The sequence below is a fragment of the Mytilus galloprovincialis genome, chromosome 6 (assembly GCF_965363235.1).
Source record: "Mytilus galloprovincialis chromosome 6, xbMytGall1.hap1.1, whole genome shotgun sequence".
NCBI lineage: Eukaryota > Metazoa > Mollusca > Bivalvia > Mytilida > Mytilidae > Mytilus > Mytilus galloprovincialis.
This window is the reverse complement of record NC_134843.1, coordinates 102,699,372-102,716,169: the sequence shown is the minus strand read 5'-3', so window position 1 is coordinate 102,716,169 and position 16,798 is coordinate 102,699,372. Positions and strand designations below refer to the sequence as shown.

Sequence of the window (16,798 nt, the reverse complement as noted above, 5' to 3'; positions counted from 1 at the left end):
TCATCATGTTGACTTACTTTAAAAAATCTTCTCCTTTGAAACTGCTGTATCAATTTCAGCCAAACTTAGGCTAAATGAGTTTCAGAGTATCTAGTATAAATTTTATATTTTATTTCCTTGTATGTCAAGAAACATAGCTCATATGGCTAAAATAGAACATAGGAGAAAATGATTTTTTTTTTGCTTTTGAAGAAAATAGGACGATTCAAAGAACATTTAAATAAATTGAAAAGCCAAAATAATCATTGATGAGAGATTTAACCAAAAAAATCAAGGTGAGCGATTCAGGCTCTTGAGAGCCTCTTGTTCGTTCACCTGGCCCAAAAGACCAAGTGAGCCTTTCTCGTCACTTTGCGTCCGTCGTCGTTTGTCACCGTCTTTTTCTTTTTCTAGAGAACAACTGATTTGAATGAAACCAAATATGGCATAAATGTTCATAAGGTGCTCATCAAGTGTTTTTAGCTTGTAACTGACTATTGAAGTATTGTTACTTTGAGTCCGATCCATCATCCAAGATAGCCGCTAGAGGGGGACTTAAATTAGTTTAACTTGATACTTCTACTTACCTAATTGGAAAATACATACAAATTCTTCTTTTAGACAGTTACTAAATTGAATGAAATAAACATGGCATGAATGTTCCTTGTGAGGTGCTGACCTTTGAACAATACATACAAATGTCTCCTTTTAGAGAACCACTGAATGGAATGAAAACAAACATGGCATGAATGTTTATTTTGAGGTGCTGACCAAGTGTTGTTACTTTATAGCTGATTTGTTATCAAAGATGACTGCCAGCAGGGGAAGTAAGTTTAACATAAGATCTTATAGGAAATAATAAATGTGTTCTTCTAGATAGCATCATATAGAATGAAACCAAACACGGCACAAATGTTCCTAATGAAGCGCTGACCAAGTGTTGTTTCTTCGTAGTCTAACCATCATCCAAGATGGCCGCCAGCAGGGGGACTTAGTAAGAAACCACGTGAAATACATAATAAATGCTTCTTCTGGAGAAGCACTGAATGGAATAAAATGAAAAAATGCAACAGTAGTATACCGGCGTTCAAATGTCATAACTTGATAGGTTTAGAGAAAACAAATCCGGGTAACAAAAAAAAAAAAAAAAACACGAGGGAAACGCATCAACTATAAGAGGAAAACTAAGGAACAACAGGAACACTGAAGTGCAATTTTTATAAATTGAGATATACTGTAAACTGAAGGGAAAAAAAATATCAAGAAAAAAATCGAAAATCGAAACATAAGTAAACATGAGCAAATTGTCTTTTGACATCTTGTTGGAAATGTTGGAGCTATTGTCCCTGTAACGTCATTTTCTACAATATCAATTTACTGGTAATTGCTGGATACTTTACAATATTCTTCTGTAAACTCATCGAACCTTTAAACAAACTTATTAGTAAAGCCTTAAAGATTATCTTTATTACCAATGTTGCAATTAATAGATCTTTGAACGTAGTTTTTTTCCCCGTACACAAATGCCTGATAAATGTACAATAATTAAGATAAGACAAATTAAAAGAAATAGCGAATGTTAAAGTAACCAATAAAATTGAGAATGGAAATGGGGAATGTGTCAAAGAGACAACAACCCGACCAAAGAACAGAAGCAAGTCTATTTAGATATCCTCCACTGCGTTAAGCATCATTGATTTGAAGTTTTGTCCTTGTTACAAATTTCCTTCAACGTTTGAAGGTTTGAATTCATTAAGGGTAAGATGTTATGTGTTTGACTTATCAGCAGATAGGGTTAAGTATGCATGCATATATATATATGATAGACCTCCTTGTAGGAGCTAGTTTTAGAGCCTTTTTTTTTTTTTTATTAAATTTAGTTATGGACCGAGTGAACACACCCTTTAAAAAGATGACCGGCAGACGTTATCATTGCCAGTCCAAAACAAGATATATACCCATCAATAAACATACAGACAACGCCATTGCAACAAAGACAGTACTAAGTTCTCATTCTTAGGGAGCTACCATTTGATTTTTATGGGGGGGCTAGGATGAAAAATTTTGTCCTGCATTTTTTTTAGCTGTAATCTCTGTCCTGCCTTTTTATTTTTCACTGTAATCTGTCCTGCCTTTTTTTTAAATGTTTATCCTGACTTTTTTTTACCTAAATTGTCGTCCTGACTTTTTTTTTGTGCAAGTGTCACATCCTGCCTTTTTGTTTACTCAAAACTCCTGTCCTGCCTATTTTTTTCAAATTTCATCCTAGCCTCCCCCCATAAAAATCAAATGGTAGCTCCCTTAGAAAAACAATTAAAGATTGAAATAAATTACCACCTGAATTCAGAAATTTCAAACCAAACCTCTACACTACAGACAACTTTAAGTTTCTGAACTCCTTCCGCCTACAGTGTCCCGTGGTCGTTAAACATAATCCTCTATCATAAATCTGATCATAACCTACAATGTTACACGTGCTCCTATTACAGGAGGAAGAAACTCAAGAAAAAGAACGAAGGTGATACATATAGTTTCGGATATATACAGTATTCTCCTTGGGTGATATTACCTACATCTGTTTAAATATTTAATTGAAGTTTTTGATTCAAAATTCTTGATAAGTCTGGTCTAAAGAAAAAAAAAATTTTAAGAAATATTCCATTATCTAATAGTTTCGTAAAAGTTAAATGTTTCGTAATGCGAATAGAAGTCAGTGTTTTATAAGGGTTTTATAATAACAAAAAAATATGGCTCATAGATATATGGTGCTCGCTAAAAGAGGAGAAAGACTCTTACAAAGTACTTTATCCAGAGGATGTTCAGTTTATCAGGTAAAGTATACACAACGAATTGTACAATATGTTATATCAACATGCAATATATTTTGTCCCAAGTCTTGAACTTAATAACTTGCAAAAGTGTCATCAGCCGGCAGACTGAAATTAATTTATGAATAGGTCGATAAAGGAATTTCTTTCTGAACAGGAGATCAGCCCAAAATGATAAATCGTAAATATTTTTTTGTCTTTCTTGAAAGCTTGATCGAAGTTGAAAATAGCGTAAACGTTCCTCAAATTTCTAAAGCCAATGGTCAATCCTCAGTCATGAAATAACGCTGTATAATTAATTATAAACACCTTGACACAGGTAGGAAGTTGTCCCAGCACAATTTTCCTCCTTCCGACAGTTCTGTATCGAAACAAGTTGCCACCTCCATGACCTCATACATGTGATAAAAACAAAATACAAAAAAATTGATAATGGAAATGGGGAATGTGTCAAAGAGACAACAACCCGACCATAGAGCAGACAACAGCAGAAGGCCACCAATGAGTCTTTAATGCAGGGAGAAACTTCCGCACCCGAGGAGTCATTCAGCTGGCCCCTGATCAAATATCTTACTAGTTCAGTGATAATGAACAAAGACGAAATTAAATCGTTATTTCATAAACAAGAAAAACAGATTCTCGAAGCTCTTAATCAATTCCTGAAAACTTGGTGAATAATGATCTTCAAGCATGAAAACTGATAAAGAAAAAAATGTAAAAACGTCGTAGAAAAATAAGTTTCAACACACGTGTCAAAAAACGTAATAGACCCGTCCACTGGAAAACGAGAATATTGGGATAATCTGATGTCATGCATTCCCCGTTTTTTATCCAAATGGCCGATATTTTTTTATTATCTATGAAACAAGAAAATTCCAAATGATTTGTTAATATTCAGTACTTTAACTTGATGTAGTCCACCTGTCCACATTTGGACAAGTCTATTTCTATGAGATGATGCATCTTATGGACTGATGATAAATAAGGGAAACAAACTTACTGTGTAATTGGTTAACACAGGTTTCGTTTCGCAAAATTATTTGCGTAATATAGGTCAGTTATAATTGATTTGTCTATTTTTAGAAACGTAAACTGGACGTTTTATTTTTTCATCACAGAAAGTGTTATCAATTTTGTTAGTGATTAATGCATTTCATTTCTTAAAAAAAGAACATTTCAATTATTTTTCAGGGATAATGCATTTGTTAGTGTCGGCGGGAATAAAAAAGCATGAAAAGTTCAATTTTATTTTTATTCTGAAAATCGGCAAAATCGGGTCGGCGGATCTGTAAACCAACAACATGAACAAATTAAAAAAATGTGGCCTTGGTTAAGTAATTTAAAATTTTATTAAGTATTTTTCCATTGCACTTTAAAAAGCTTTTGATTCATTTGTGTTACACTAGATAGTGTTCTTCCAGCCTCACTTATCAACACAAAAAAAAACATTCTACAGTTGAAGTAAAAGTAAGAAATTGGCTATTTAGCCTTACAAACATCAGATGAATAGGTTGGGTTGAAATTAGAGTATAGTAAAATAAAGTTAAACAGTTAAAGGAAGTATAGATCAATAAAATAATTTTCACAATTTTTTTTTGATACATTTGTAATTGTATAAAAGGTATGAAAATAATGAAAAATTATATTTCAATATGTATTTGAATTCGATTCGTTATAGATTTAAACTTTTTTTTACCACAAAAAAACGTAAACATAAGGAACAATTTTGAATGGTGACAAAAAAGGGGAAGTAACTCGAGTTGAAAAATGGTTATAAACAACAAAACAACAGTGAAATTTATTTACGACCTAAAGCTAAGGTACAATGTAATTGATGTTAATTAACAGTGTGTTTGACACCAAAGCTATCAAGTGAAGCCATGCACTTAATTTGACCGTTTACACAGCTAGCTGAACTTCCTGTTCATGGAAGAATTACGCATTTGTCGGTATTTCAAAGGAAAATCACTTATTAAATCAATCTCAAGGCTAAGAAATCCAGGTGAAAACGGGTCATTTTCGGAATTCCCGGGTTAGTCAATAACCCGGTGGGTGTCCCGGTTGATCCCTCAGAATCGTGAAAATCTCGGGTCACACCCGCAGAATATGGGTCAGTTGACAGGTATGACAATATGCTTAGTAAAACTCGGTGAACATGAATTTGGCAGCTAGTGCTCCTTTAAATAACACAAAAGTAAATATGAAATAATAACGAAAATAAGGATGCTTTCAAGAAAAATATACTCACCAAATTGCAGTTTCCGGTCAAAAATATTGACAGTTTTAACTAGCATATTTTGAGGGCATATTTTCTATGCAATAAACCAAAAGGCCACTTGTAGAGCTATGCATATACATGAAACCGGACAATTTAACATAAGATGAACGGGAAATGGTTTTGTGCAGGACAAAATTATGCAATTAACCGAAATTATGCTATTAAGCGGTATGCAATTAAGTGGAATCTACTGTATTTATTACCGGTAATGAAAAATTTCAAGAATAAAATATTACAATACAATGTTACACGAAGTTCAAATATTGGATTCGGAAATAAGTTTGGAAAAACTTACATGTATATAAATCTGTCTTCCAATTAACTGTTCTACATGTTCTATGGGTTCTTTTGTTATCAATTTGTGTATATAGATGTATAAACATATTTATCCTTGTGGATGAAGATGAAAACAATATATTTAGGTGTGTTAGATGGTATTTTAATGTGTTGGATGGTGTTTTTTGGCGGTGTGCAGTGGTGTTTGTTGGTGAAAAGACCTACCGGCTGTATACTCACAGGTCCTTAACTCGCATTTTTGAAAAATGTCACCTGGTTAGATTTCCCCTACCTTTGTTGTCAAAATTATTTGTAGCAGTCCTACCCAAGTATGTCGACAGTAATCTGGTAATTATTTTTTCCATAAACACCTTTAAAGCAGGGGAGATACTTCAGCGTGTGCACTATTGTTATGTTTATATACATGTACTTACAATTTATGTATGATTTGCAATATTTTTAAATGTAGACTTTCACACATCATGTATAAGTACATGAAGTAAGGTATGTAACTTAATGCATAAAAATCATTATTGTGTATGTAAACTTGTCAGTTAATAGTATAGAATATTTCTTTCTTATGTATTACAGTTAAGACGCAGCATTAGTTTGTTCACAAAATTATCACGTTCAAAAGGTTTCAGAGGTTTATTGGAAGAATTTCAACTCTGGAACAAAGATGTACCAAAAGGATTTGAAAAGTATTTCAAAGAGGGCAAATCAAAGGCTCCACCAAGAAAAGAAACAAAGGTTGAAAATAAAGGTAGTATTTAAATCATTCTATACTGAAAATTCTGAAATTTTATCATGCATTGCTATTACTTAACAAATGGGGGAAACATTGAGAGATTTACTAATGCCATTAAATAAAAAAAGTATAATGCTATCAAAATTTGAAATGGAAATATTTATTGTTTTTGCTAACTCTATATACATGTATATCTCATCCCAATTATCAAGGATTTTAGCTACATCACAAAATTTGTGATTTTTCAGTATTTTTTTCAGGTACAGCTTAACTTACAAACCAAATGTTTATATGCATGAAATAATTTAGTAAAAGTTTAAAGTTATTTGTGATAACGAAATCCTTGACTTATTTATCAGTTGTTCATAGATTTTGTAAATTGAAATAAAATAAGTCACTACAGACACTGGCATAACAAACACATTGGGATATATATATATAAACACCATAAGATGGTGCCAGAAGAATGTCCCTGTCCAAGAAAAGGAAAATTAACAATAAGGACCAAAACACAAATAAAAACATAATCATGTACACAGAGAGAATCAGAAGATCAAGGACTGCTATATATATATATATATTGAACAAAACATAAACAAAAGAATAGAGTTGGGTTAAAAAACATACACACAAACTCAAGAACACCTTGAAAATTAAACCCTTTAAAGAGAAGAAAACTGTATCATTGATATAGTTAAAATGGTTAAGTCATGTGTAAGTAGAACACTGTTAAAAGAATTTGATTATTTAATTTTTTCTTTTTAGATCCTCCTTTACCTCAGCGTTCTTCAAGATCCTCCAGTAAAAAGACATCTAACAACCCATTTCCATTTCTAGAATTCAAAGCCAAATTTGATCCAAAGTAAGTACAGGTATCCACCCAGATCTTGGAGTGAAAGGCTTTTAAACAACCCATTTCCATTCATAGAATTCAAAGCCAAATTTGATCTTAAAAACGAACAGGTATCCGTTTTGATCTTGGAGTATGAAGCCTCACAACAACCAATTTCCATTTCTAGAATACAAAGCCAAGTTTGATCTTAAGTAAAACCTAGGACACATGATTAGAATATGTATTATTTAATAGGTCTAAAAGTATATCTGTTGTTAATTGAAGCATGACTTATCAGTTTATTACCTGTCTTGTGTATTGTAGAAGACCTAGGACACCCGATCAGAATATGTATTATTTAATAGGTCTAAAAGTAAATCTGTTGTTAATTGAAGCATGACTTATCAGTTAATTACCTGTCTTGTGTATTGTAGAAGACCTAGGACACATGATTAGAATATGTATTTTTTAATAGGTCTAAAAGTATATCTGTTGTTAATTGAAGCATGACTTATCAGTTAATTACCTGTCTTGTGTATTGTAGAAGACCTAGGACACCCGATCAGAATATGTATTATTTAATTGGTCTTGGAGTAGGTCTGTTGATGATTGGATCTTTTCTGAACTCCTCTCGCTACAGAGAAATAACATGGAAAGAATTTATAAACAATTATTTATATAGAGGCATGGTATGTATTAAATTTAGGTTATATTAACATACCAGATGTAGAGTTATTGATTATCTATGGTTTTTGAAACTAGAGAAAGTTTCTCAGCTACAATCTCATCAAAGGGTGGCAGTATCCTTAATTATTCCCCAACCCACCAAGTAGAAGGGGACTTTAGGTTTGCAATCTGTCTGTTCATCTGTCAGTCCTGCAAATTGGTTTTCCACACTTTTTTTCTTCATACTTAAAGATGTTGATTTGATATTTGGTATATTATTTTATCTTGACAAGTTACATATCAAGTTCGAATTTTGTTGCGGTCTGATGATATTGTGCAGAGTTATGGTCCTTGGACTTAGAAAATTCACTCAAATAATCAGTTTTCAGCATTTTTTTAGTCATGCTTGAAGGTATTGGTTAAATAATTGGTATATAGTTTTATCAAGACAAGTTACAGATCAAGATCTAATTTTGTTCCTGCCTGGAGGTTTTGTGTAGAGTTATGGTCCTTGGAGAAAATTCACTCAAAAAATCAGTTTTTCACACTTTTTTTAGCTCACCTGGCCCGAAGGGCCAAGTGAGCTTTTCTCATCACTTGGCGTCCGTCGTCCGTCGTCGTCCGTCGTCCGTCGTCGTCGTCGTACGTCGTCGTTAACTTTTACAAAAATCTTCTCCTCTGAAACTACTGGGTCTAATCAAACAAAACTTGGCCACAATCATCATTGGGGTATCTAGTTTAAAAAATGTGTGGCGTGACCCGGTCAACCAACCAAGATGGCCGCCACGGCTAAAAATAGAACATAGGGGTAAAATGCAGTTTTTGGCTTATAACTCAAAAACCAAAGCATTTAGAGCAAATCTGACATGGGGTAAAAATGTTTATCAGGTCAAGATCTATCTGCCCTGAAATTTTCAGATGAATCGGTCAATCGGTTGTTGGGTTGCTGCCCCTGAATTGGTAATTTTGAGGAAATTTTGCTGTTTTTGGTTATTATCTTGAATATTATTATAGATAGAGATAAACTGTAAACAGCAATAATGTTCAGCAAAGTAAGATCTACAAATAAGTCAACATGACCAAAATGGTCAGTTGACCCGTTTAGGAGTTATTGCCCTTTATAGTCAATTTTTAACCATTTTTCGTTAATTAAAGTAATCTTTTACAAAAATCTTCTCCTCTGAAACTACTGGGCCAAATTAATCCAAACTTGGCCACAATCATCTTTGGGGTATCTAGTTTAAAAAATGTGTGGCGTGACCTGGTCAACCAACCAAGATGGCCGCCACGGCTAAAAATAGAACAAAGGGGTAAAATGCAGTTTTTGGCTTATAACTCAAAAACCAAAGCATTTTGAGGAAATCTGACGGGATAAAAATGTTTATCAGGTCAAGATCTATCTGCCCTGAAATTTTCAGATGAATCAGTCAATCGGTTGTTGGGTTGCTGCCCCTGAATTGGTAATTTTGAGGAAATTTTGCTGTTTTTGGTTATTATCTTGAATATTATTATAGATAGAGATAAACTGTAAACAGCAATAATGTTCAGCAAAGTAAGATCTACAAATAAGTCAACATGACCAAAATGGTCAGTTGACCCGTTTAGGAGTTATTGCCCTTTATAGTCAATTTTAACCATTTTTCATAAATTAAATTAATCTTTTACAAAAATCTTCTCCTCTGAAACTACTGGGCCAAATTAATCCAAACTTGGCCACAATCATCTTTGGGGTATCTAGTTTAAAAAATGTGTGGCGTGACCTGGTCAACCAACCAAGATGGCCGCCACCGCTAAAAATAGAACATAGGGGTAAAATGCAGTTTTTGGCTTATAACTCAAAAACCAAAGCATTTTGAGGAAATCTGACATGGATAAAAATGTTTATCAGGTCAAGATCTATCTGCCCTGAAATTTTCAGATGAATCAGTCAATCGGTTGTTGGGTTGCTGCCCCTGAATTGGTAATTTTGAGGAAATTTTGCTGTTTTTGGTTATTATCTTGAATATTATTATAGATAGAGATAAATTGTAAACAGCAATAATGTTCAGCAAAGTAAGATCTACAAATAAGTCAACATGACCAAAATGGTCAGTTGACCCCTTTAGGAGTTATTGCCCTTTATAGTCAATCTTTAACCATTTTTCATAAATCTAAGTAATCTTTTACAAAATCTCCACTGAAACTACTAGGCCACAATCATCTTTGGGGTATCTAGTTTGAAAAATGTGTCCAATGACCTGGCCATTCAACCAAGATGCCCGCCACGGCTAAAAATAGAACATAGGGGTAAAATGCAGTTTTTGGCTTATAACTATGAATTCAAAGCATCTAGAGCAAATCTGACAAGAAGTTAAATTGTTAATCAAGTCAATATCTATCTGCCCTGAATTTTTCAGATGAATTGGACAACTGGTTGTTGGGTTGCTGCCCTCCAATTGGTAATTTTTAAAGAAATTTTGCCGTTTTTGGTTATCTTGAATACTATTATAGATAGCGATAAACTGTAAACAGCAATAATGTTCAGCAAAGTAAGATCTACAAATAAGTCAACATGACCTAAATGGTCAATTGACCCCTTAAGGAGTTATTGCCCTTTATAGTCAATTTTTAACAATTTTCATTAATTTGGTAAATATATGTAAATTTTTACCAAATATAGTTCTCTGTTACTAATGGGCAAAGTTCATTATAGATATAATTGTAAGAAGCAAAATCGTTCAGAAAGTAAGAACTTCAAACACATCACCATCACCAAAATACAATTTTGTCATGAATCCATTTGTGTCCTTTGTTTAATATGCACATAGACCAAGGTGAGCGACACAGGCTCTTTAGAGCCTCTAGTCTGTCATGCTTGAAGATATTGATTTGATAACTAGTTTATAGTTTAATCATGATAAGTTACAGATCAAGTTTGAATTTGGTTTCAGTACAAAGAAATTTTAACCTGTAGGGGACTATGTATTGCCATGCAATACTCTCAGAATGCTTGTTTCAATGATAACTTATAAGATTTCAGTTATGATGTACTCAAAACAAAGTTAAACACTGCACAAGTTCAAAAGAACTGAAGATGAATGGTACAAAATTAATCAAATGAAATCATTAAAAAATTACAAAAAGACCAAGGCATATTGAAATAAGTAATATTTTAAATACAAAATCCATAAGAAATAAGGATATGACCCGAACTCACCAAAATGTTTAGCTCCTCTATGATAGAAAACGAAATTGTCAAAAATATTCCTCTTAATTTTATCATGTAAGCTTTAGTTTTAAATGTAAAAGAACCCAGCTAAAAGCATTAATTTTAAGACTGATACAGTTTTCATTATGTCAAGTCTTTATTGCATGTTATTAATATCACAACATTGTATTTACAGGTAGAATTATTATCACAACATTGTATTTACAGGTAGAATTAATATCACAACATTGTATTTACAGGTAGAATTAATATCACAACATTGTATTTACAGGTAGAATTAATATCACAACATTGTATTTACAGGTAGAAAAGTTAGAGGTCCATGATAAGGAGTGGGTAAAGATCAAGTTACTCCCTGGATCACAGGTGGACCCGGGGGTAAATATAGGATAATTATTCTTATAGGATATATATCTACAAATACTTCAATCAAATTGGTCAGTTAAAATATTTTGCTATTGCTTACGCTTCAATAAGCTATGTTGCAGGAACTACTTTCTTAATCTTCACACTCTTGCATAGGATCCAGTAGTTCTAAAATAATTGAGATTAAAAAGCAAATACATAGCTTTTATTTCTTTTTTAAAGTATGAACAAAGAAAATTTTGTAGTTAAGCTTGGAAATTAAATTCCTTGAAATATCAATGATTATAGCTTGTTAACGTCATGGCAAAACATGGGGTGACCTTTCACAGACCAAATGAAAACTCTGAAGCTTATGATTATTACCATGATTATGTTACTTGTATGCTTCAAATTCAGATAATATCTCATTATAATGAAATTTTTGAGGTAGGTGTTAAATTTCATTTTAGATTTTAAACCATTAATCAAACAGTTATCATAGTTTAATTTTCCTGACTAATAATTGTATGTTATTTTACAGTCTGTTTTATGGTTCAGTATTGGAAGTATTGATTCATTTGAGAGAAACTTGGAAGCAACACAGATAGAGAATAATGTAGAGCCAGCTAATTTTGTTAATGTTATATATAAAAATGAACCAAGCAAGTAAGTGTTGTAGTTTATGATATGTTTTATACAAACACTGTTTTATCTGTTTCTAAATTTCAGGAAAAGATCATTTAGAAATAATGGACATATTGACAACAGATAGCAAGACAATTATTCTTTGATAAAATGTTGTTTATATCAGCCTATTTAATAACACATTCAGGCTCTGAACAAAAATTGTAAAAATTACAAGGGAACAAATGTGACAAATAGAAAAAAAGACATAATAGAATTTTGAAATTGCTCATGTATGAAATGCTTAAAGAAAACATGGGGTTGCTAAACACAAATTATAAGATTAATTTTCTGGCTGTTATTATTTTCTTGTCACAATATAGCTATTTCAACCATTCATAAATCATTAAACTTACGCTAGGATATCTACCATTATACATGATATAAAACAATTGACTGTAATTTGAAGAAGCAAAATATAAGTTCTATACAAGTAAAAAAAATCTATACCAGCAAAATATTATGAACATGGTTGCTAATTGTAGTCAGAGATATAAGTTGGGTAAAGATTGATTACTGCCTTTTCTCAGCTAGGGGGGGAGAGAAGATTGTTGTTAAACTACAATTACAAAAGAATGCCATTTAATGTTCTGATTTTACTTATTGCTTTTTCAGAGGAACAGTACTAAATATTCTTTTGACCACAGTTTTACCAATTGCAATTTTGATTTACATGACCAGAGGCATTTTGAAGGTAAAATAAAAAATTGCTTCACTTATAAATTTGTTTAGTAGAATGATAAATGCTGTTGGAAGCATTCTTACTAAGTTGTGCACATTACATAAAATACTTATGTTACAATTCTGCAGTGTTCTCCCCAGAAATTTGGGATAGCATCACATATGGCATAAAAAATAAATTGTATTTTTTTCAATGTAATTTGTTGCGTCGGAGCAATGCTCTATTTCCTTTATGTTATATACGTTATTGTTTATTACAAAACATATTATATTGTTTGTATGCTATAGTCCCTTATTTGATGAATATTCTATTCTATTCCATCCTATTCTTTTTGTCTATAATGTTAAATTCATAACTGAGAATACAATTAAACTATAACCATGATAACAGTTTTTTCAGTTTATGTTTTCTATATTCATTTGCAGTTCCAGAATTATTTTTTTTCCTCTTGGGCCAAATAAAAATATATGTGTGGTTCCAGTTACCCTACCTACCCAGCTAGATGAATTAATGGTCTATTATAGTGCAACCTGTATAAATACAATTTCACTAAATATGTTAGAAAAAAAACCAATGGTTCTTATAAAAAAAAAGGGAAGAGAAAGTATCATGTAGCAATAAAATTTAAATTAAAAAACTTTTTCTTAATCATGTCTATGAAAAATATTGGTTCATGGTACTCAATTAAATAGTCCCAGTTGTTTCTTTTTATCAAAATGATATATATATCTATTTAACAAATAGTCTGTTAATACTTGGTTTTCTCTTTAGATATCATTGTTTTCTGTCTACTGTGTCATTTGTGCATATGTAGTTATTAACGTAAAATGTGGATTTTTGTCATATCTGGTCTGGTTCCGATCGTTAGTTTACACTAAAATATTCAAGGCTGCCCAAAGCAATAAAAAATATGAAAATAAACATTTTTGACAAGCGATTGGGAATGAAAATAGCGTTTTTAATGCAAAACTAAAGCCAATTATGATCACTTTTTAAAGAAAGTTCAAAACTTATTTAGATCAAAATCAAAATTTTCACTCTCGATTTACAAAAAGTAATAGGAAGAGAAAGAAAGTAATACTAATATTTTGAAAGTCATAAATAGATACAACTCAACCTCTTTTTAAAAAAGAAAAAATGTTTGTTTCTTTGATTTTTCATTTTGCGAACATATATATTTCGATTTTTTTTAATGATTTTTTAATTACATTTTCTCCTTGTCGAAATTTGCAATTGCAGACCATGTGGTATTAATCATGTCACAAGTGACAGCTTGGGGTATTTGTATCCAAATAGTTATCACCCAAAGGGCAATTAACACCTATTTAATCACTCTAAATTGCTTCTATTGTCCGACTTGAGGGATAACAACTAAAGGTGATATATATTTTTATGATCATAAGCAGTAATTAGATGAAAGTTCAAAATTTAGGACATAGCTTTGCAATATAGAAACGAAAAAAATAACATCCTGAAAATAATTATAGCCTCGCAGAAATTATTATAGCGTCACGGGAAGAAAATATAGCGTCATGGTACCGCGACGCTAAAAAGGCCTGGGGAGACCACTATATTCTGCCTTTAACAATGAGCAAAACCCACACCACATTGTAAGCAAGAAAGACCTGGACATGACAATTGTTAAGCAAAGCTAACATGAAAACTAGCAGCCTAATTTATGTACAAAGCAATTAATGAAAATTAGATATGATGTACAGGAAAAAACCACAACTACTTAACTACATAAGCAAATGATATCAGAGGACAAGACTTACAAATTGTCAAGCAAGACCTAGATGGTCTCTCTGATCTTACTGAATATATACCCCATTTTCACAAGAAGAATATTGTGTCTTAGCCTATAGAATATTTGGCCCATTTTTTCAACAGAATATTTGATTATTTCTTTATTTATAGAATATGCAGAAAGGTGGTGGTCCAGGTGGAATGTTTGGATTTGCAAAATCTACAGCTAAAGTCATTGAGAAAAATATTGGGGTTACTTTCGCGTAAGTTTTATAAGAAATCTTTCTGCGAAAAAAAGTTATCTTTCTTGTCTATGAATGAAAGGCAAACTTCAGGGTGTTTCACAATAAGACTGCAACCGAATTATGATGTAAAACTTAAGAAAGATATCTGTCTGTTATAATCAAGGTTGTAATGATGTAACAATGGCAGAGCTGACAGTGAAGAATTTTAAACTTATTTACCTCCCTTTGATTTTACAATGATGTTACAAGCCATTAATTTAACATCAATTTATTTCACCTTGATTTTACAATGATGTTGCAAGCTATTAATTCTATTTGATTTTACAGGGATGTAGCTGGCTGTGAAGAAGCTAAAATAGAAATAATGGAGTTTGTCAACTTTCTTAAGAACCCTAACCAGTATCTAGAATTAGGAGCTAAGATCCCTAAAGGAGCCATCTTAACTGGTCCCCCAGGAACTGGTAAAACCCTGCTGGCTAAAGCTACAGCTGGGGAAGCTGGTGTACCTTTCATTACAGTGTCAGGCTCAGAATTCCTGGAAATGTTTGTGGGTGTTGGTCCTTCTAGGGTAAGCATGTAGAACAAGACAAGCTTAGGATATTTTGAAAAATGTTACTTGATGAAATTCTTCATATTTCTCCTTTTCTTGACCTATTGATAATTTTTATGTGATCAACATGTGGTTCGTTTGATCTATGTTTTCATTGGTCAGAATTAAATTATGACGTCACTTTTTCTTGCTTTCCTATGAATTTCCTATTGTGACGTCATGTAAAAAGGCAACCATGTCTGATGACCTCACATAGAAAGAATATCTTTTAAGCAGATCACTTAAAAAGAAGGATTGAGTTTGTCTGCATAATGTTTAAAAGTCATTAGAAAAACCACCACCAAATCTTGGCAATACAAAATTTATCCACTCTCGACAGTTAAATTTTATTTATTTACAATGCTATTTCTAACAATTTCATAATACAGAAATTTAAAAGTCTGCATTTCCTACTGTATTAACTACCTTGACCATTGGGCCATTCAGCTAATGTTTTGTTTTTATTGTAGGTCAGGGATATGTTTGCTATGGCAAGGAAAAATTCTCCATGTATATTGTTTATAGATGAAATAGATGCTGTCGGTCGTAAAAGAGGAGGAAAAAGTTTTGGTGGTCACAGTGAACAAGAAAATACATTAAATCAGTTATTAGTAGAAATGGATGGTATGTTAAATCAGTTATTAGTAGAAATGGATGGTAGGCTAAATCAGTTATAAGAAGAAATGGATGGTATGTTAACACATGTTAAATCAGTCATTAGTAGAAATGGATGGTATGTTAAATCAGTTATTAGTAGAAATGGCTGGTATGTTAACCATAGGGGTACACTAAATCAGTTATTAGTAGAAATGGATGGTAGGTTAACCGTAGGGGTACACTAAATCAGTTATTAGTAGAAATGGATGGTAGGTTAACCGTAGGGGTACACTAAATCAGTTATTAGTAGAGATGAATGGTATGTTAAATCAGTTATTAGTAAAAGTGAATGGTATGTTAAATCAGTTATTAATAGAAGTGAATGGTATGTTAAATTAGTTATAAGTAGAAATGAATGGTATGTGAATCAGTTATTAGTAGAAATGGATGGTATGTGAATCAGTTATTAGTAGAAATGGATGGTATGTGAATCAGTTATTAGTAGAAATGGATGGTATGTGAATCAGTTATTAGTAGAAATGGAAGGTATGCTATATGTACTGGTACACAGATTTGAATCAATGTAAAAAAAACAAAAACTACAATTATATCATATAAAAAAGAAGATGTGGTATGATTGCCAATGAGACAACTGTTCACAAGAGACCAAAATGTCACAGACATTTTAAAACAACTATAGGTCACCGTACGGCCTTCAACAATGAGCAAAGCCCATACCGCATAGTCAGCTATAAAAGGCCCTGATATGACAATGTAAAACCATTCAAACAAGGAAACTATTTAATAACGGCCTTATTTATATAAAAAAATTAACAAAAAAACAAATATGTAACACATAAACAAACAACAACCACTGAATTACAGGCTCCTGACTTGGGACAGGCAGATACATAAATAATGTGGTAGAGTTAAACATGTTAGCGGGATTGCAACCCTCCCCCTAACCTGGGACAGTAGTATAACAGTACAACATAAGAAAAACTATAAAATATAAAAATCATTTGAAAAAGGCTTAACTCATCAGTTGTTTAATAGAAGATGGTACCTATACTTTATGTGTACTGTAGTGAGAAG

At 32.2% G+C, this 16,798-nt stretch overlaps 1 protein-coding gene across 1 annotated transcript in view; it reads left to right on the top strand.

Moving 5' to 3' along the window:
* The first annotated feature begins 2,646 nt into the window (after nt 1-2,646).
* Nucleotides 2,647-16,798, top strand: part of LOC143080992 (mitochondrial inner membrane m-AAA protease component AFG3L2-like) — a 34,445-nt gene continuing 20,293 nt past the window's right edge. The window contains exons 1-10 of the mRNA XM_076257222.1: nt 2,647-2,810; nt 5,953-6,124; nt 6,875-6,971; nt 7,486-7,630; nt 11,119-11,193; nt 11,702-11,826; nt 12,460-12,538; nt 14,444-14,535; nt 14,845-15,085; nt 15,577-15,730. Of these exons, the coding sequence (XP_076113337.1) occupies nt 2,727-2,810; nt 5,953-6,124; nt 6,875-6,971; nt 7,486-7,630; nt 11,119-11,193; nt 11,702-11,826; nt 12,460-12,538; nt 14,444-14,535; nt 14,845-15,085; nt 15,577-15,730 (1,264 nt within the window). The 5' untranslated portion in view covers nt 2,647-2,726. The remainder of the gene's footprint in view (nt 2,811-5,952; nt 6,125-6,874; nt 6,972-7,485; nt 7,631-11,118; nt 11,194-11,701; nt 11,827-12,459; nt 12,539-14,443; nt 14,536-14,844; nt 15,086-15,576; nt 15,731-16,798) is intronic.